This window comes from Microcaecilia unicolor, chromosome 9 (genome assembly GCF_901765095.1).
Source record: "Microcaecilia unicolor chromosome 9, aMicUni1.1, whole genome shotgun sequence".
NCBI lineage: Eukaryota > Metazoa > Chordata > Amphibia > Gymnophiona > Siphonopidae > Microcaecilia > Microcaecilia unicolor.
This window is the reverse complement of record NC_044039.1, coordinates 173,014,777-173,034,009: the sequence shown is the minus strand read 5'-3', so window position 1 is coordinate 173,034,009 and position 19,233 is coordinate 173,014,777. Positions and strand designations below refer to the sequence as shown.

Below are 19,233 nucleotides of genomic sequence, written 5' to 3'. Positions count from 1 at the left end.
ATCTGAAAGCATACCACAGTCATCTGAGGTCTTTTCCCCTACCATTCCTTTATGGTGTGAGATCAGGTTCTCTCTCTACACTTTGAATTGAGTTTTTTACCTTAGTAGTCTACATTTAGGTGCCCGGTGTACCTGCAGAGGTCCAAATGCAGCAAGGGCACTTGTAAGTGGCAGCCCCACCATGGGAATGCCACCTTGTATTTATACAATACAGCACTTATGCGTACTCTTACAGAATAGCACTTCGGTAATTTGCTGCCACTTACACACACAGACGTGAACATAGCATTCTGTGAATGCCCTACAATAGACCTGCCCTATAAGTACCATACAACAGAACCACTATAAATACATTACAATACACTAAAAGTTAGAAATTCAGTCAAAATGAAGTGCTGCTGCTGTTTCATCTACTCAGACTACCTTGAACTACAAACTGGGACCAAACTCCTGTTTATGCTCATCATAGCCCCAAAACTTGTTGAAATAGTCGGGGTTTCAGATTTTTCCTGAAATCCATCACATTCTCAATTATTCTCAATTCTTGTAGCAACAAATTTTGGTGCCTTTTTACTAAACTGTAGTAAACATCAATTACTCAAATTAACTATAGTTAACCTGGAATATATTATATGCACTCAGATGTCCAATAAATTGTGCTTACAGCAAAATACAGTTTCTTACGCTCCCACAGCCACTGGGAATCCATATCTAATCACCAGGTATTTGACAGTATTGCTTAAACATATTAAGGTACAACTTTGCTTCCATTAAATATAATTTTCATCTTAAATATTTTTCTTTGTAGCCAGCACACAATGGGCTTGAAAATGTTTCTTGCTGCTGTAATTTATTAGATGCTTTGCCTCATGTACTTAGGCCAAATGATTCCATCTTGGCTGGAATTAAGATTGCTGGCTTGTCAAATGAAATGCTATATTTTTTTTTTTTTTTTGGGGGGGGGGGGGGAGAAAGGTGTTTTGTTTATACTTTGCATTCAAACTGGACAGTGTTATTGGGTGCCATGCATGATAAAACTGCAGGCTTAAAGGCACTACCACAGGGAGCGTTCAAGTGTCCCGCGGTAGTTTCAGATTGGTGCACTTCCCAATGCACTAAAAAACACTTATTTTTTTTAGTGCTGTGGGCGTTTGCCTAGCACTAATCAGTTAGCTCAGCTACATCACCACGAATTGATTAGCGTGAGAGCCCTTACTGCCTAGATAACAGGTGTTGGTAAGGGCTCCCTTGCTAATTGGAGGACTGGGAAAATCCACTGCTTATTTCTAAGATAAATAGTAGACAAAATCTCTTACTGTTGTGGGATCTTGCCAGGTACTTGTGTCCTAGTTAGCCACAGTTGGAAACAGGATACTGAGCTTGATGGACCTCCCATCTGTCCCAGTATGGAAATGCTTACATTCGTATGAAATAGGAAATGCAGTCATTTTACAGTCATGCTAAAAGTGGCTTCAGAACGCAGGACACCAATGCGCTAGTTATAGCACAAGCCACTTTTTAGAGCAGCATAGTAAAAGGGCCCCTTCATTTAGTTTTCCCTTTGTTATGTATCCTTTACTGTTTATTGTAAGCCACATTGAACTCAAACTTGTTTGGGATAATTTGGGATATAAATGTCATAAATAAATTAATAAATCTCAGTCAGATGACACTGTTAACTAGCAGGAACCTTAACTAACAGGAACCCTCAGATCATTATGATCGTGCTAGCTCAAATATATGAAAGACTGTATTTAGATAGTAACAAGTATTACCATGTAACGCCTGATGAATTAGGGTTAGAATTTTAAATTTCAATCTCCATACAACAGGGAAACAATGAGTGGAGGAGTAGCCTAGTGGTTAGGGTGGTGGACTTTGGTCCTGGGGAACTGAGTTCCATTGCCACTTCAGGCACAGGCAGCTCCTTGTGACTCTGGGCAAGTCACTTAACCCTCCATTGCCCCAGGTACAAATAAGTACCTGTATACAATATGTAAGCCGCATTGAGCCTGCCATGAGTGGGAAAGCGCGGGGTACAAATGTAACAAAAATAAATTAAAAAAAAATAATACTGACAGATGGGAAGAGATGTTCATAGCAGGGTAACCCTGTAAATAAACGTACGGTTCCATTCTAAACTATCTACAGGACTTTTAAAGTTGACTTGAGGAGCCCCAGATAAAATGAACTACAAGTAATTCTGTTTTGAAATTACAAGTGCTTGCAATACTGATTAAAAACATTCAATGGTATATAAAGTTACAGGCTCCTCAGGAGAAACAATTTAAAGAATGCCGACCTAAGAGGGGAAAGGGGATGGGATTTGATATACCACCTTTCTGCATTTCAGTGGTGTTCCTAGGGGGGCTGACACCCGGGGCGGATTGCCAATGCGCCCCCCCCCCCCGGTGAAAGAACCCCCCTGGGTGCACGCCGCTGGGGGGGGGGAGTGCCGCGCGCCTGTCGACTCTTCGTTTTCATGCTACCTTTGCCCCAGAACAGGTTACTTCCTGTTTCGGCACCCCCCCAGCGGCGTCCACCCGGGGCGGAGCGCCCCCACCGCCCCCCCCCCCCCCCTTGGTACGCCACTGCTGCATTTACAATCAAAGCGGTTTGCATATTATAAACAGGTACTTATTTTGTACCTGGGGCAATAGAAGGTTCAACTTGCCCAGAGTCACAAGGAACTGCAGTGAGAATTGAACCCAGGTCTCTGCACTAACCATTAGGCTACTCCTCCACTCCACATTCTTCATCTGCATTTTCATGTTCTTAAAGGACTGTTCTAAGAAAGATGGTGTAGGGGTGATCACAATTGTTGAGTTTAATTATTAAAAGTCTAAGAGAGAAGGACTTAACAATAAATGAGGAGGGGTGTTAAGTCCATACATCAGCCCTGCACATAGCTACAGCTCAACCCCTTTATAATGCGATCCGTTACAATGCCAATCCGCTTATAATGCGATGCAAGCGTGGCTCCCAATTTGATTAACAGGAAACGCCAATAGGATCAAATCTAAGTCCAGAAATCCAAGTGAGTAGAGCGTGTGTTGTCATGCACTAGGTACCAATCTGGTACTAAAAATGTATAGGCTGTGCCTAGACTATACTTTAGGTATTGTTCTGCATGCTCCCTTGCCCACAACCAACATGGCTGAGGGCCTTGGAAGATGTGCAAATATGCTTCATATCTACAGCAATGGAGGGAAAGGAGCTGTTATATGTCTGTCGTGTCAGACTAGAGCTTACTCTATGCTTCCACCATGTGAATATGACCTCTATGCCTTTTTCCTTTTCCCCACGAGTTTAGCAAAAATGCACAGATTCATCATTCTACAAAACTTGCAGCAACAGGTTGAACTTCTGAAAAACGCTGATACTGTGAATTATCACGAGCAAGGATTCAGTCACTGCATTTTTAAAAAGTTAAACCTAAAAGAAGTTTTACATTGGTGGTAAAGTCTGGGATGCGATCACAAAAATTTAATTTCCAAATTTTGGAGAAACCTAACCGGTGAAAGTATAGTTCTGGATAACTCTCAGATAGCCAGTAACAGCGATAAAGAGTTTGACTGAATGTTTAGCAGAAGAAGAAGTCGCCGCCGTTTAACAGTCCTTGGAAAGATACACTTTTGAAGACCTCACAGAAAATGACATGGCCAATGTAGAAAGAGTGCTGGAAGCGTTCGTTGATAGGAGAGTAGGACCACACGACTGACCCGGAAATAACTGAAAACGTTACTGGTGAAAATCATGGTTTGGATGTATCCAAAGATTAGGAACCTGAGCCATCACCTTAAGATCACAGAGGCACTTGTAAGTTTACAAAAGGGGCTTAAATTTCTTGAAACAAAAAAAAAGGTACTGTAGTTTCTCTATTAGTTTCACAATTAAAACACTTGATTGAAATCATCAAAAATAAGCAGAGAGATAAAATAAAACAATCAACCCTCGATAAATACAGAGTGCATTATGATTTCCCTTTTCCAATTTTATTCTAAAGTACTGTATAAGCTGAATTCAGAAAATTATGTTAATATCCAACGTAATCTGCTTATACCCTAATGTGATTATTTGAACCCCAAGCACCGCATTATAACGGGGTTGAGCTGTACATGCACACTGTCATGTGTTCCCTGTACCCATCAGAAAATTGTTTAGATTCTGGCATCCAGAGCAGGAAGACAGAGACAGTTCTCAGTGAATAGCAAGACAAGCTTAATTGTGTTCTAGTACTTACAAGGAGTTTTATTTTCTTATAAAATTGATCATTTTCATATGCACACAAAAAATTATTTAAAAGCATGATATGCTACAACTGGAACAGCAACAATTCTTGAAACATAGCTTTGAAGAGCCATGATGTTCAATCTGACCAATAACAAAAACATGGGGAAACCCCCAATTCCCCTTTCTCCTTCCAGCTCTCCTCCTTCTTACTACAATCTGTTGTGGACACCAGACACAGTCACACAGACACCTCAAGAACAAATTCAAAATTCGTTTACCAGAATATGTATATGAAGACATTAAACAAAGCACTGCAAACTTAACAGGACTGACCACATTTAAACGTAGTATTCTGGTGCATTATCAAGTTGACAAATCCCTTTATTTTTTTTTCTTTATAATAGTCACATGTATTAGAAACAAGTAAAACATCAGGAAAATTTATACTTTGTATACATGCTTAACAAGAAAAGTGAAGAGGCAGAGAAAACAAACAACGAGCACAGGTCTGCAGAATGTTTGACATGAAGTTTAATTTTATCGCTTTGTGTTCTGTACCAAAAATTGTTGTACCTATAACCTACACTTAATGCTCAGAATCAAGTACCTCCACATGCTTTACAACCCAATCATGCTAAGTGATTATCATAACTATGTCCATTAGAAATGCTAAGATAACCACAGAAATGTGGAATGAAAACTGAATAGGAAAACGTCATCTTTTTAAGAAAGAAATCAACTGTTGACTCGAAAAGGAAAGAAATTCTTGAAATTAGTGCCCCCTCCCCTATCACATAGAGAGGCAGACAGACAATTTATTATGTATTTCTTATTAGGATTTATTTACTGCCTTTTTGAAGGAATTCACTCAAGGCGATGTACAGTAAGAACAGATCAAACATGAGCAATAGGCAATTACAGCAGTAAAAATATTCAAACAATACAAAGTATGGCACAGTACACTACTTACGATGTCAACAAAATATGTAATAGAACATTATAATTGATAGTGAAAGGTAAAGTAAAGATGGAACATATAGATAGGCAAGAGAGTAAGAAGAGTTAGAAAGGGAAGGGACCTAGTACTTGGATCTTCTATTGATTTGTGGACAAAGAGTTTAGAGAAATATTTCCTTTTAATTATTTGTTTGGATTATTATATTTCCTGTATTTTCAATACATTTATGATGATATGTAAATGTAAAAAGATATAAATAAATAAATGAAAAAAAAAGAAAGGGAAGGGAAAGGGAAATGGGACTTCATATACTGCCTTTCTGTGGTATTTTTGCAACTTCATTCAAAGCGGTTTACATATATACAGGTACTTATTTTGTACCTGGGGCAATGGAGAGTTAAGTGACTTGCCCACAGTCACAAGGAGCTGCAAAGGTGACTGATTCAAAGAAAACTGCACATGAGGTCAGAGAGATGGTTAAATAATATCTCAGTTAGGGTAGGAGTGGGTAAACATGTCTTGCTGCAGTATGTGCAGCCCGTCACTCCTTGTGTGTGAGTGAGACTAACACATTAGTTACTTCTTCCATTAAAGGCCTGGATGAACAGCCAAGCTTTCACCTGCTTCCTGAAGTAGACATAGTCTTGTGTTAAGTGGAGTCTTTCAGGCAGTGCACTCCAGAGTGTGGGGGCTACTCTGGAGAAAGCTCGCTTGCGGTTATCACATCGTGTAATGTCTTTTGGAGAGTGTGGTTAGTGATAGCCCTTGAGAGGACCTTAGTGTCCTTGGCGGTGTGTGGAGGATCATCCTTCAGGTACTCAGGGCCATTTCCTTTGAGGCCCTTGAAGATCAGATGTGGAGGGGCATAATCAAAAGGGGCGCCCAAGTTTTCCTGAGGACGTCCTCGCAGGATGTCCCAGCAAAGGGGCAGGGAAACCCGTATTATCGAAACAAGATGGGTGTCCATCTTTCATTTCGATAATATGGTTGGGGATGCCCAAATCGTGAAATTTAGGTCAACCTTAGAGATGGTCGCCCCCAATTTTTGGCGATAATGGAAACCGAGGACGTCCACCTCAGAAACGACCAAATCCAAGCCATTTGGTCATGGGAGGAGCCAGCATTCGTAGTGCACTGATCCCCCTGACATGCCAAGACACCAACCGGGCACCTTAGGCGGCACTGAAGTGGACTTCAGAAATTGCTCTCTTACCTTGTTTGCTGAGCCCCCAAAACCCAATCCTCACAACTGTACACCACTACCATAGCCCTTAGGGGTGAAGGGGGACACCTACATGTGGGTACAGTGGGCTTCTGGTGGGTTTTGAAGGGCTCACATTTACCACCACAAGTGTAACAGGTAAGGGGGGGGGGGGGGTGGGCCTGGGTCCACCTGCCTGAAGTGCACTGCACCCACTAAAACTGCTCCAGGGACCTGCATACTGCTGCGATGGACCAGAGTATGATATTTGAGGCTGGCATAGAGGCTGGAAAAAATATTTTAAAACATTTTTTTGAGGGTGGGAGGGGTATAGTGACCACTAGGGGAGTAAGGGGAGGTCATCCCCTATTCCCTCAAGTGGTCATCTGGTCATTGAGGGCACATTTTTGTGGCTTGGTCATAAGAAAAAAAGGACCAGGTAAAGTCGTCCAAAAGTTCGTCAGGGACACCCCTCTTTTTCCCATTATCGGTCAAGGACGCCCATGTGTTAGGCACGCCCCAGTCCCGCCTTCGCTACGCCTTTGACACGCTCCCGTGAACTTTGGTCATCCCCGCGACTGAAAGCAGTTGAGGACGCCCAAAATCGGCTTTCGATCATGCCGATTTGGGAGACCCTTTGAGAAGGACACCCATCTTGCGATGTGTCAAAAGATAGGCGCCCTTCTCTTTCGAAAATAAGCCAGATAGAGTTTTAAATTTAGCCCTGTACTGTACTGGTAGCCAATTAAGTTTTTGCAAAAATGGTGTAATGTGGTCATGTCGCTTGCAAACTTCTATGAGTCTTGCTGCTGCATTCTGAATCAACTGGAGCTGGTGCCGGCCCTTTGTAGTCAAACCACTGTATAGTGCATTACAGTAATCCAGTCGTGATGTTATCATGGCATGCACAACTGGAATAAGATTTTCCTTCTCGATGTAAGGAGAGAGGCAGCGTAGATGTCGCAAATAGAAGCAGCTTGAAGGTGGCTTGGATTTGGGAGTCAGAGTAGGTGTTGAGTCTAACTGTATTCCAAGGTTCCTGACTTGTGATCTGAGGGGGGAGTTCGTACTTCCCAAAAGGGATTTTGATGCCAGGTATGTAGTCATTTGTGTTAGATACCCAGAGAAGATCGGTTTTACTTGGGTTCAGGCAAAGTTTGTTGTGTTTACCCCATTCTTTAATTGATGTTAGACAGGTAATCAGTTTATTCAAGGCTGTAGGTAAGTCAGGTTCAATGAGTAGCTGAACATCATCCGAGCAGATGTAGAACTGAGTGTCCATTGACCAGATCAGCTCAGCTAGTGGCTTGAGGTACATATTGAACAGGTGACAGTATCGATCCTTGTGGTAACCCGCAGGTCAGTGTCCATGGTGGTGATGAGCTGTTGCCAAACATTATGGATTGTTGCCTGTCTGATAGATAGGATCTGAACCATGCAAGTACTGTTCCATTGATACCTGTTTCTGTCAGTCATGCTAGCATGATATCATGATCCACAGTGTCAAACACTGCTGAGAAATCTAGCAGTACTAACATTGAGGCAAACCCTGGGGGGGGATTCTTTGCAAAACATTACAATTTTGCACACAATATTTTAAAATTTGGATAGTGTATTTGCAGGTTTATTTTATGCAAAACTTTCTCCTCAGCTCCCCCCTTCCTCCACCCATGGTTCTCTTTCCCCTCTAACTCCCAGCTGGATCCCTAATTCTGTCTGACTCCAAAGTTTCATCTCCCCCACATCTTTCTTCCCACAAGCATACAAACCATCTCATTCTCTCTTCCCCTCAGGCACATAACCCTTATGACACACCCGCAAGTTTGCTCTGATCCCAATATACCAATGGCACACACAGCTGGATCCGCTCCCCCCCCCCCTTGATGCACAAAAGCTTGCTCTCCTCCTCCCCCCCCCCCTTTTCACAGCAGCCACCAGCCTGCTCCAGCTACCTCCATCATCCCCCAACCCCCATCATACCTAACCCACTGAGATTGGCCTAGGAAAGCAAAGGAGGATGCAGCCCAATATGAAGTCATTCACCCACACCTCCTCTTGATGCACAACCTGTAGGGGAGAGGGATCAAGGAGAGTCTCCAATACTCATGATATCAAGAAAATTTAGTAAGTTACACAAAGGAAAAGAGATGGCAGCAGTCTGCTCTCCTGCAACATGTGCTTGTTGTAAATATTCACTGGGTCATATTCTGTTGCATGCTGCCCTACAAGAAGGCAGAATAGTTCATGGATTGGATGAGGTGCAGAACCTCTGTTGCTGATCGGTATGACTAATCTAGCTTCAAAACTATGAAATTAAGTATATGCTTTTGAGGAACCGAAAACTAATAGGGCTTTCTCAGCCTCTCCCCCCCCCCCCCCACCCCAAACAAAAAAAACCCCACTACTACTGAAGTCGTAAATCTAAATCAATCAACTCTATTGGTTGATGGGTCAGTTAGTTCATATTATAATAAAATGATTCCATAGACAAATTAAACAGCTTTTGTTGAAGGATAAAAAGATAGCAAGACAATATTTATAAATGTTTATAATTGTCTAGCTTTAGTGTCAAATATGTGCAGTTCATAACAAATCTGCCTCACTTCTTAAGCCAGGTGTGAAAAAATTCCAATGTAAACAAAGTTACTTACCTGTAGGTGGTGTTCTCAGAGGACAGTAGAACACAGACTTACATGTGGGTGATGCTCTTCAGGTTGTTTATAACATTTTAGAAAGCTGTACCATGCACAGGCGCATCCTCCTGCCTGCCACTGCTGCACAGGATCCAGCCAGTTGAGTTTTTAAGCTTACAACTCCAAAAGGGAGGGCGAAGGATATGCAAGACAACGGATCCTGCTAACCTCAGAGAACGCATGCTACATGTAATTTTTTTGCTCCAAGGACAAGCAGGATATTGTATTCATGTGGGACTCCCTAGCTACAGCCTAGGGAATATGCAGAAGTCCCTGCAACAGGCAACAGTTAATGAACAGTGGTAGCAAGCAAACAAGAACATGTAACTCTTTTTTTTCCTTCAAAGGAAGTCTAGGACAGAAAATAAATGTGCCTAGGAGAGTGGAGTTGGATTCTACATCCCCAAGAAATTCTGAGGGACTATACGGCCAAACAGACTATTGTATCAGGAGTCTTGTTCTCAACAGTAATGGGATTTAAATTGGACCAAAGATCATACTGAAGCTCTGCAAATTTCCTCTGTGGAGGCTGTATCATAAGAGTTACTGAAACAGCCATACCTCTAACACGAGCAGTGGCATGACCTGTAAAGTCAACCCAGCCTGGGCATAAATGAAGGAAATGCAGTCTGCTAGCCAACTTGAAAAAGAGCAATGGCTAGTTGCAGCCCCCATCCTGCTGGCTGGATTTTCTATAGGCTTTAGTCTGTTCCAGCTAGAAGGCTAAAGATCTCTTGCAGTCCAAAGTGCACAAGGCTCTCTCATTTTTATGGGCATGAGGTCCTGGAAAAAACAAACGTTCTAGTAGAACTGACTTGTTAAGGTAGATTTCGGACATTACCTTAAGCACAAGTCCAAAACTATGTAAGGTGGATCGGCTACTGGGTCCTGGAGCTCACAGACCCTGTGGGCTACAGCAACTGCAACCAAAAATGGAACCTTCCAGGTCAGGTACCTCAGGTGATTCAATGGAGCTTTCATCACCTGGGTTAAAATGACATTGAGATCCCATGACAATGCTGGAAGCTTGAGGGGAGGCTTCAACAGAAGTAAGCCTCGCATAAAGTGAACAACTAAATGCTGAGCAGAGATGGATTTACCTTCTACTTGGTGATAAGTTCCAACTGCATTAACATGAATCATAACATAGTTGATCTCGAGACCTGACTGGAAAGTGTTGAAGGTGTTCAAGCAGTTTTTTTTTTTTTTTTTTAAACTAGGACAGGGAAAGGATCTAGGGCCCTGCTCTCATGCCAGACAGCAAACCCCTTCCATTTAAAACCTTACAGTTTCCTAATAGAAGCTCTTCTGGAAGCCAATAGGACCTGAGACACACTGTCAGGCAAGTTCAGTGAATCCACTAATAATTTCTCAACTTCTAACCCGTGAGAGCTAGGGGCTGCAGAGATTCTCTGTGACCTGCATCCACTGGATTGATAGGGTCCACTGAGCTTGCCTCAAATCAAGGTGTGCCATGGGGGTTACATGAACTGTGGAGACCATTTAGCTTAACAATCTCAACAATTGACTTGCTGACATCTGCTGACTTACAATTCTGAAACTACGGATAGGAGGGTTAAGATCTACAGTTGCAGAAGAAATGCATATGCCAGAGTCATGTTTAGCAGGACTCCTATGAATTCCAAATTTTGTGATGGGCTCAACTTTGATTTAAGGTTGCTTAATAAACCCCAGTAGATCCAGCAACTGAATGGTAATGTGCATCAATTCTTTTACACCTTCTTCTGATGTGTTCTTGACCAGGTAATTGTCCAAGTAGGAAAACAGATGCACCTTCAATCTGTGTAGAGCTGCTGAAACGACCACTAAGTACTTTGTAAATACTGACATGAGGACCTGAGCTGTTAAGGAGGAGCAGGAGAGAGAGGGATACCTACGCCATTGAGAGTAGTAGGATCTCTCTTGTCCGCCACTAAAGCACCTCCTTGTGTGGGCCTGGAGATAGTCTCCAACTGCTGCTTGGTCAGAGTAGCAGCCTCTTGCATTTGTTTCTCCAAAGAGATTCTTTCCACAGCATGGTACATTTGTCAGCTTCTCCTGAACTTGTCATGAAATTTGAGGCTCAAAAACAACAATCCCCACTGTGGATGCTCTTGATATCATATTGAAAATATCTTAGGTCACACAGACTATGTATTTTCCACACTCCTGCTCTTTGGCTACTAAATGATCAGGCTTCTCCTGGGTAACAGTGTGTAACTCTGTAACAGTGTGCACAGTGTTCTGCAAGTGCATGCCCATGAAGTGCTGGTAAAAAGCTATGCAAGTTAAAAGATTCCAAAGTCCTTGCCTCTCTCCTCAGGGGCACCGAGGAATGGATTTCCCTCTTGGCTCTTTTAAGAGCAGATTTGATCACCATCTAATGGTGAAGAAGCTGTAACTTCTCAAATCTGGGAGTCTTTTGGACTCTCTATATAGAAACAACTTTGTTAACTTGCTGTGCAGAGAGGAGGGACTCCTACATCTTCTTCCGTACTTGCTTCAGGATTCTATGAACGTGCTCTCTCACAGCCTCCTTTGGGGGGGGGGGGGGGTCACTGAACTATAGGATGACTAACGTTTCTGCTCAAGGCTCATTCTCAATCTTCAAAGAAAGCAGAATGGACTTATCTATTTCCATAACAAATAAATGAATGACAGCTCCTCTGGGGGAGATCTGGTGACCACTGGACACCTCCTCCAAGAAGACCAACTCCTTCTCAGATATCCAGAAGGACTCAGACACTGACTGATAAAAGTATCCCATAGGAGATGTTTGAGTCTCTGCCTATCTTGATCGACTGACCTCTTTGGTTGTGGCATTGCAACAGGGATCTTCTGGGCTCCAGGGAAGCTTCCCCCTGCTTCCACTTCCACTTCCACTGGAGACAGACATTGGTGCGCTCTGCACAGAAACCAATACCCTTCAAGGCCTTAGTGCAGGCAGTGAATGGGCTTTGAAAATTGGTTGCACCACCTCAAGCCTTGGCATTGATGCTCTTGAAGCTGTAGCTTTGCACTAGGCAAAGAAGCACTTCATATGATCTTCGAACTTCCTCATGGGCTGCTCCTTGAGGGCTGCCATTGACAAAGACTGGAGCAAAGCGACCTAACATCCCTGAGACTCTTGGGGTATACTGAAAGCTATGTTTCGGCTCCTTGGAGACTGTCCTACCCTCTCTGATGTCAAAGAGAATGAATAGCCCTCACATCAGGTGTGCTTCTGGGGCATCATCTAGATGCCTCGAGGTTCTCAGCACCACACTTCAAAGGGGACTGAAGTCGGTGCGCCTTGGCCTCCTTACTGATGAGGACAAATCCTTCCTCTTCCTCAGGAGGGCTTCCATCAACACTCGGTCAAGGATAATCGACGCACTCTAAATACCGATACGTCTCTAGCGTCCAATGCAACTCCCAGAGCCATGGAGACTGGAGTTTCCAATGTCAATGCTGACAGGACATTTGTGCCTCAAAATGTCCTGTTACACCTGGCACACATTTTAAAGCCAATGGGAACTTATTTCTGGGACATCAGGAAAAACAGCAACAGCAGTGAATCAAACGACTTGATTTTGAAAAATTTCCAAAGGGCCATGGAAAATAAAGGAAACAAAATGGCTGAAAAAAAATCTTTCTAGGGAAAATAAAGGGGTTCACAGATGGTCCCTACAAAACAAACAGAACTTAAACAGTAGAAGGAACGGGGAAAAAAAAAACATAACACTAGCCAAATTTTGACTTGTGTCAAGCAGAGCACAGAAAAGTGTCACCATTTTGCTCTGTGGAAAAATGGTGACTAGCTAGGTTCTGCGCAATAACGGCAAATGGGAAGACGGCATGCATGAGCAGTACAACATTCTAAAAAGTTGCTACAAACAAGCTGGAGAGTGTTCCTATGTAGGCACCACTGGATGATGTCATCCACACGTTAAGACTACAATATCTTGCTTGGCCTCTGAGGAAAATCTTGGTGCTACCACTTGACCATGACTGCTTGAAATACTACATCAGCAGCATAATTACCAAAACTAATTGTTTTGGCAAACTATCTTACCACAACATGTTCTTCTTCCTCCTCCTCCTCCTCCTCCTCTTCCTCTTTTTCTTGCTCATCACTTCCATCAACGTCTCCATCCTCATCATCACTACTAGAGGACTCCATAATTTCACTCATGTCCATTTTCCAGTTGGGAGGTACAGTTTTTGTTTGCAAAAAAGACTTCGCTTCAAGCAATCCTGGGAAGAATAAAAGGTTATGCCTTAGAATTTAAAAAAAAAAAGCACATCATGAGGAAAATTAAAACCATATGGTCTGTGTAAGAACGTAATTAATGCAAAATTATTGAAACACTAAACAGAAGAAAAAAAAAATCCCGCACTGCTACTACTACTCCTCATTTCTATAGAGCTACTACAAATATGCAGCGCTGTACACAATGGGCCATACTCAAATGCTGGCTGACATGTAACCCCTAAAATGCCAGAAAGATGTAGAAAAGAAATAGCACCAGTTTGGTTATTTCTAGCATATAAATCCCTTCTATTTGGGAAATCAGCGTTAGGAAGGAAAAGATGGTTGTGTCTATTAAATCTAAGCCTTTTAGTAACCCCATCCCACTAATTAAAATGGTAAATTTGCCCTATCATGTACAAGGCATGTTTTCCAATATCCTCAATGAAGTATTCCTTTTTAATGAACTGCAAAGTTGCTATTTTATCTGTTCTATTAAAAAGAGCTGCAATGAGCTACGATTCCTTTAAAAGGCTAACGAAAAAAAATTAAATATATATATATATATATATATATATATATTTTCATACATACATAAGCTTCTAAAGACCACACTAGTTTCTTCAGATGTTCAAGCTCTCATAGTCAAATGACTATCATTGATTTTCACGATTTCAATAAAAATGCAATTTTTAGACCTCATTTTTTAAGCTTTTCTTTTTTTTTTTTTTTTTATTATGAATTGAGATTTTTTAAAAACTTTTTCTTAATGAGAAGTTTGATTTTTAGTAGTTGTATGACGTTTCTCCTTATGGTTGTGCTCAAGGCAAAGTACAGAGGTGCTAAATATGTCTGATCAAACTAATTATCGCTCCCTCATATATAGTTTTACTCTTGCTAAATTTATTTTTAGTAATTGAAAAAAATATATATTTCTAAAGGACACCTACTTTTAGCATTGACTGTATAATTATATATAATGGAATAAATCAACTCCACTGGTAGTTTACAAAGTTACCCCCTATTTACTAAGCCATGTTAGAGGCTGCCATGCAGCAATGCTGACACAGCCCATTCAAAGTGAATGGGCTGTGTCGGTTTTACACAGACAGCCGCTAGCGCAGCTTAGTAAACGGGGGGGGGGGGGGGGGGGGGGGGGGGGGGAGGCTATTTATTTTTTTGAGTGGCTGATAGGAAAGTCTATCATCCTAACTGACTACTTTTTAGTTGTGCATATCAATCAGCTGTGTGGAGGCATGTTTTCAAGGCACTTAGACTTACAAAGTTCCACAGATTACTATGCAAGTCTAAATGCTTTGAAAATGAGCCCCTTAATCAGAGAATTTATTTTAAGTGGAATTGGTAAAATATTAGAAGGCATTTAGGAGGTGTTTTGAGATTAATTATATGAATGTGCTGGTGATCTAGCTTCATTTTTATGGAGTCCTTTTACTAAGATGTGGTAAAAAGTGGCTGCAGCAGTGTGGGCGTGTGTTTTTGGCGTGCGCTGGGCCATTTTTTACTGCGGCTGAGAAAAAGGCTTTTTTCAATGCACACAGTAAATGGCAGTGTGCTAGAATTAAAGGTAGTGCGTATCTATTTACTGCTTGAGCTCTTACTGCCACTCACTGACCTAGCAGTAAGGGCTGAAGAACTACATGCGTGGGACTCATGAAGCACACGCTAATGTGACCACGCTGCTGATTACCGCTGGACTGCCCCGTTGTAGAAAATAGAAAAATAATTTCTACTGCGGGAAACAGCGCACGCCAAATTAACTTCTACTGCCAGATGGGCACGCTACCCGGGCAGTAGTATCGATTTGGCATGACTACATAAGCGGTAGCCCTACTGCCGCTGCTTTGTAGATCTTCTTTGACTCAAATTATTTTAGTTTCACAATGTTATTAAGGCAGGCTCTTGACAGAATGGTGAAAAAGTATGGTAATTTTTAAAGACATGCTCTCCAATGATACAAGTCTATGAATCCTGACTAAAGTTTTTGAGAACTCTTGTTCTTATGCATTTTTATACAAAAACTAGTAAAAAAGGCCCGTTTTCGAAACCAATGAAACGGGCGCTAGCATGTGGTTTTTTATGTGTGTGTGTGTATGTGTCACAGAGTTATTTTGTGTGTGTGTGTGTGTGAGAATGTGCGGTGTGTGTGCAGGTTGTTGATGTGTGTCTTTTTTTTTGTTTTGTTTTTTGGTTGGGGGATGTGCTGTGCTGGCAAAGTGGGTTGGATTGGTGTGTGGCTTTGAGGGTGTATTTCTGTTGTATTGTGTGTGTGGTTTTGTCTGTCAAGGAGGTTTGTGGAGGGGGGCCTTTCTGTTGGTGAAATGTAAATGTGGTTGTAGGGGGGTCAGCCTTTGTTGAGTGTTGTTTTTTTTTTTTTGTGTTGTGCTGAGGCAGCAGTGTTGTTTTAGATGGGCGGAAGGTAGAGGAGCACGTTCTTTGTCGGTATTTTTTGGCCGTTTCAGGGCTACTGTAGGGGAATGCTGGAAGAGAAATGTGCTGTGGGAAGCAGCGCCATCTTTTTCCATTGGGCTGGGGTTCTGGGCATCCTGGAGGTTGGTGACGACTTGCCTGAGGACGGGGATAGTTGTTTTAAGTTGGCGGAAGGTAGAAGAGCACGGTCTCAGGCCGTCGGGGGGTGATCCGGTATGTTTGGTCCATTTCAGGCCGGCTGCAGGGGAATGCTGGAACATTTATGCGCTGCAGGAATCAAGCGCCGTCTTTTTCCGGGTGCTCGGGGAATCCTCGAGGTGGGAGACTGCTTGCCTGAGGCTGGAGATGGTTGGGCACGTCCTTGGCCGCTTCGGCAAAAGGGGAAGAGGAAGAGGGTGGGGAGTTACCTGCAGCCGCCTGAGAAACCATGTATTCTTTGTTTGTTTTGTATTATTAGTTTGCATTTCTGTTGAAGAAAGAGTGGATGCCTTTCGAATGATGGAGGTGGTGCGTCGTTGTGCGGTTGTTTCATTAGTTTGGCAGTCAGTCTCCAGCGATTCCTAGGCAGGGAAGGAGTACTCCTCCCCCTTCCTTGGTCGCTGTTTGCTGCTGGCTGGGTCGCGGGTAATCCTTCCAGCTGGGCCGCAGCTTGTCCTGTTCGCCCACGTCCCAGATGGTGACGGGCACGTTGTTTTCCAGCTCCTCTGACTCCATGTCAAGCGATCCCAAATATAGTCTGTGCTATAGGCCCTCTGGCACTCTTCAGTACTGGCATTAGGCATTTAAAAATTTCTCCCCCCCCTCCCCCGGTCTATTTTTGCACATACCCACAGCAGGAATATTCTTCTCTCGTTCCAGCGGTGGTTCTGTGCTCTCCGTGCTGCACAGATGAGCCATTCTGCTGGGGAATGCTCCTCCCCTATTGTCACGTAGTTTCCTCTGATTGGTCCGTCTTACGTTGCCTAGTGTTGCCTGGGAACGGTGTTGTGATGGTCCTTTGTGTTTCAGAATGTTCAGGGTGTTTTTTCTGATTGGTCCGTCATGCGAGGGCGGGGCAGAGAGACATGGTCAGTGTTGTGGCTTCACCACCATAAATCCATGAACCCTTCAGTGAGTGACTGAGTGACTTCAGAACGTTGTCTTCAGAACGTTGAGGGTGAGTTTTATTATAGTAGATGTGATTTCTTTAAGCGTATGAATTTAGAAAAAGAATATGTGGACAGCTCAATTGTGATTTTATGGACAATAATATGATGTGTTTTGTCTTAAAGAACACATTTTAAAAATGGAATATATGATTATATATATATTTTTTTTTAATTTTTTTTTTGACAGCTCTAAGCAGATAGTATGCATGGTGCATTAAACTCAAACATACGAATTGGTGAGCTGCTTTTTTGAAATTATTTTGTATTTTATGTTCAAATTTGAGAATGTCATGATTTACAGGCATTGTCTGTCCTATATTGGTAGTTTTATTTTTTTGCAGGGTGCTTATTCTTATATATAAAATTCACTCAAATACAGTAGAACTGATTCTGCACGCAGAAACATTCCAGTAATTCACCCACCATAGAAGGGTGGGTGAATTACAATGCACTTTTAAAAAGCACTACTCAGTGCCCCTCAGATTCCAGTTGGCATTCTGGTTTACATGCTACTAGGTGAACCCGATGTTAATTTTTTTTTTTTAGGGGGGGGGGCAGCATTACTATTGTACCTGTATGTAATACATAAACCACTTTGGTTGTACCACAGAAAGGTGGTATCAAGAACCTCAAACATACTAGATAAATACGCAGTCCTCTGGAAGTTAAACGTTATAAAATATCCAACTATTAACACTGATTGGATATATTATGCTTTGAATTTGTCCATATTAATTTTTTCTTAGAGCAGCAATGGAATAGAAATGAGCCTGCAATCCTAGAAATTCTGCACATGATTATTACCAATTATGAAGAACCTTACAAGTGAGGCTGAGCAAGTTTTAAACAGAACGGAGAAATGCAAATCACATCCTAGCAAAAATTCTTAGATTTCATACAATAGTTACCTTTGGATAAATAAGAAAGAAAGGTAATCCTCCTTACCTTGTTTAGATAATAATTCTGATTTTGACAAGTTTGATACATCAAGTTCTTTGATGTCTTTTCTTGCTATCAAATAACTATACAAAAAAAAAAAAAAAGATTGATTACCTTAAGGCAAATAAGAAAAAAAAGGCATACCACAATACCACTAGCCAGTAAATAAACAGCTTATGCGGAAAACAGATCTTGTAAAGAATAAGAAAAATTAAATAAATCAAATCTAGCCTGTCAACAACTTAAGGAACTTCGGACATATCATAAAATTCTAATTTGGTTTTGGATGCTGGTGGATGAATGTGTAATCTCACAGACTGAGGAGGTTATTTTGTAATGACCAGCTACAAAAATGTCTAAGGCACCCTTTTAAAGCCACGGCAGGGCTACTGCATGTGTCAGTGTGTGGCAAAACAGCACAACCGCAGGGCCCACCCAGGCACCCTGCGGTAGTTTGCTTGCCACACGGCATTTCCTGTACCAAAAAATATTTTTCTATTTTCTAGCATGCAGCTGTGGTGTAGGCATGCCCGGTGGTAATCAGTCATCACCACACACTGTCCAGTAACCACCAGGACAGCACATTAGCCCTTACCACCTACTAAATAGGTGGCAGTAAGGGCTCAGGCAGTAAATTGCCGCGCGCCTATATATGATTTTCATTAATCAGTGAACGGCCATTTACGACTTCCATTTAAAATAATGGAAATTCTGGCTGCAGTAACAAGTATCTTCAGTGTGTGACAATTTCGTGCACCCACACTACCACAGGCACTTTTACTGCAGCTTTATAAAAAGGACACCTAAAAATATAATATACGATGATAGCCAATTAAGGGCCCTGTTTACCAAGGTGCACTAGCGTTTTTAGTACGTGTTAAGTGTAAACAGGGCCCTAAACTATATCATATGTCAATCCTATATGACAAGTTTAAAAATATGTCTCTTTCATGCCAGCATTTTGGTTTGTAAAGAAGATGCCAATTCCATTCTGGTTTCATAAACAGTACTATAAAATAGTCAAACCATAAATAACCAATTCTAATTATCAACTGTTGAATGTATGAAAAAAAAAAATTCCAACTGCAAATCTAAACCAGCATGCTGCAATCTAGGTTGTTTCAGGAGTCTGAAGCAAACAACTCACAGAGATTTCTGAAAAGAAGAGACCTCAATAAAAGGGGTCCTTTACAAAGGTGCGCTAGCATTTTTACAATGTGCTAATGATCAGCACGCACTAAACACTGGAGACGCCCATAGGAATATATGGGTGTCTCTAGTGTTTAGCACACGCATACTTAATGCTAGCGCACCTTTGTAAAAGGACCCTAAATTACCAGATGTCAGGAATGAAACTCTTTGGTCTACTCTCCTCCACAAAT

At 42.0% G+C, this 19,233-nt stretch overlaps 1 protein-coding gene across 3 annotated transcripts in view; it reads right to left on the bottom strand.

Annotated features, from left to right (window-relative positions):
• ARID4A (AT-rich interaction domain 4A) overlaps nucleotides 1–19,233 on the bottom strand; it is a 195,702-nt gene that overhangs the window by 132,224 nt on the left and 44,245 nt on the right. For all 3 annotated transcript variants that reach the window (XM_030214162.1, XM_030214163.1, XM_030214164.1), the window contains exons 10-11: nucleotides 17,858–17,934; nucleotides 13,140–13,321 (exon numbers count right to left, since the gene is read on the bottom strand). In XM_030214162.1, coding sequence (XP_030070022.1) covers nucleotides 13,140–13,321; nucleotides 17,858–17,934 — 259 coding nt within the window. The remainder of the gene's footprint in view (nucleotides 1–13,139; nucleotides 13,322–17,857; nucleotides 17,935–19,233) is intronic.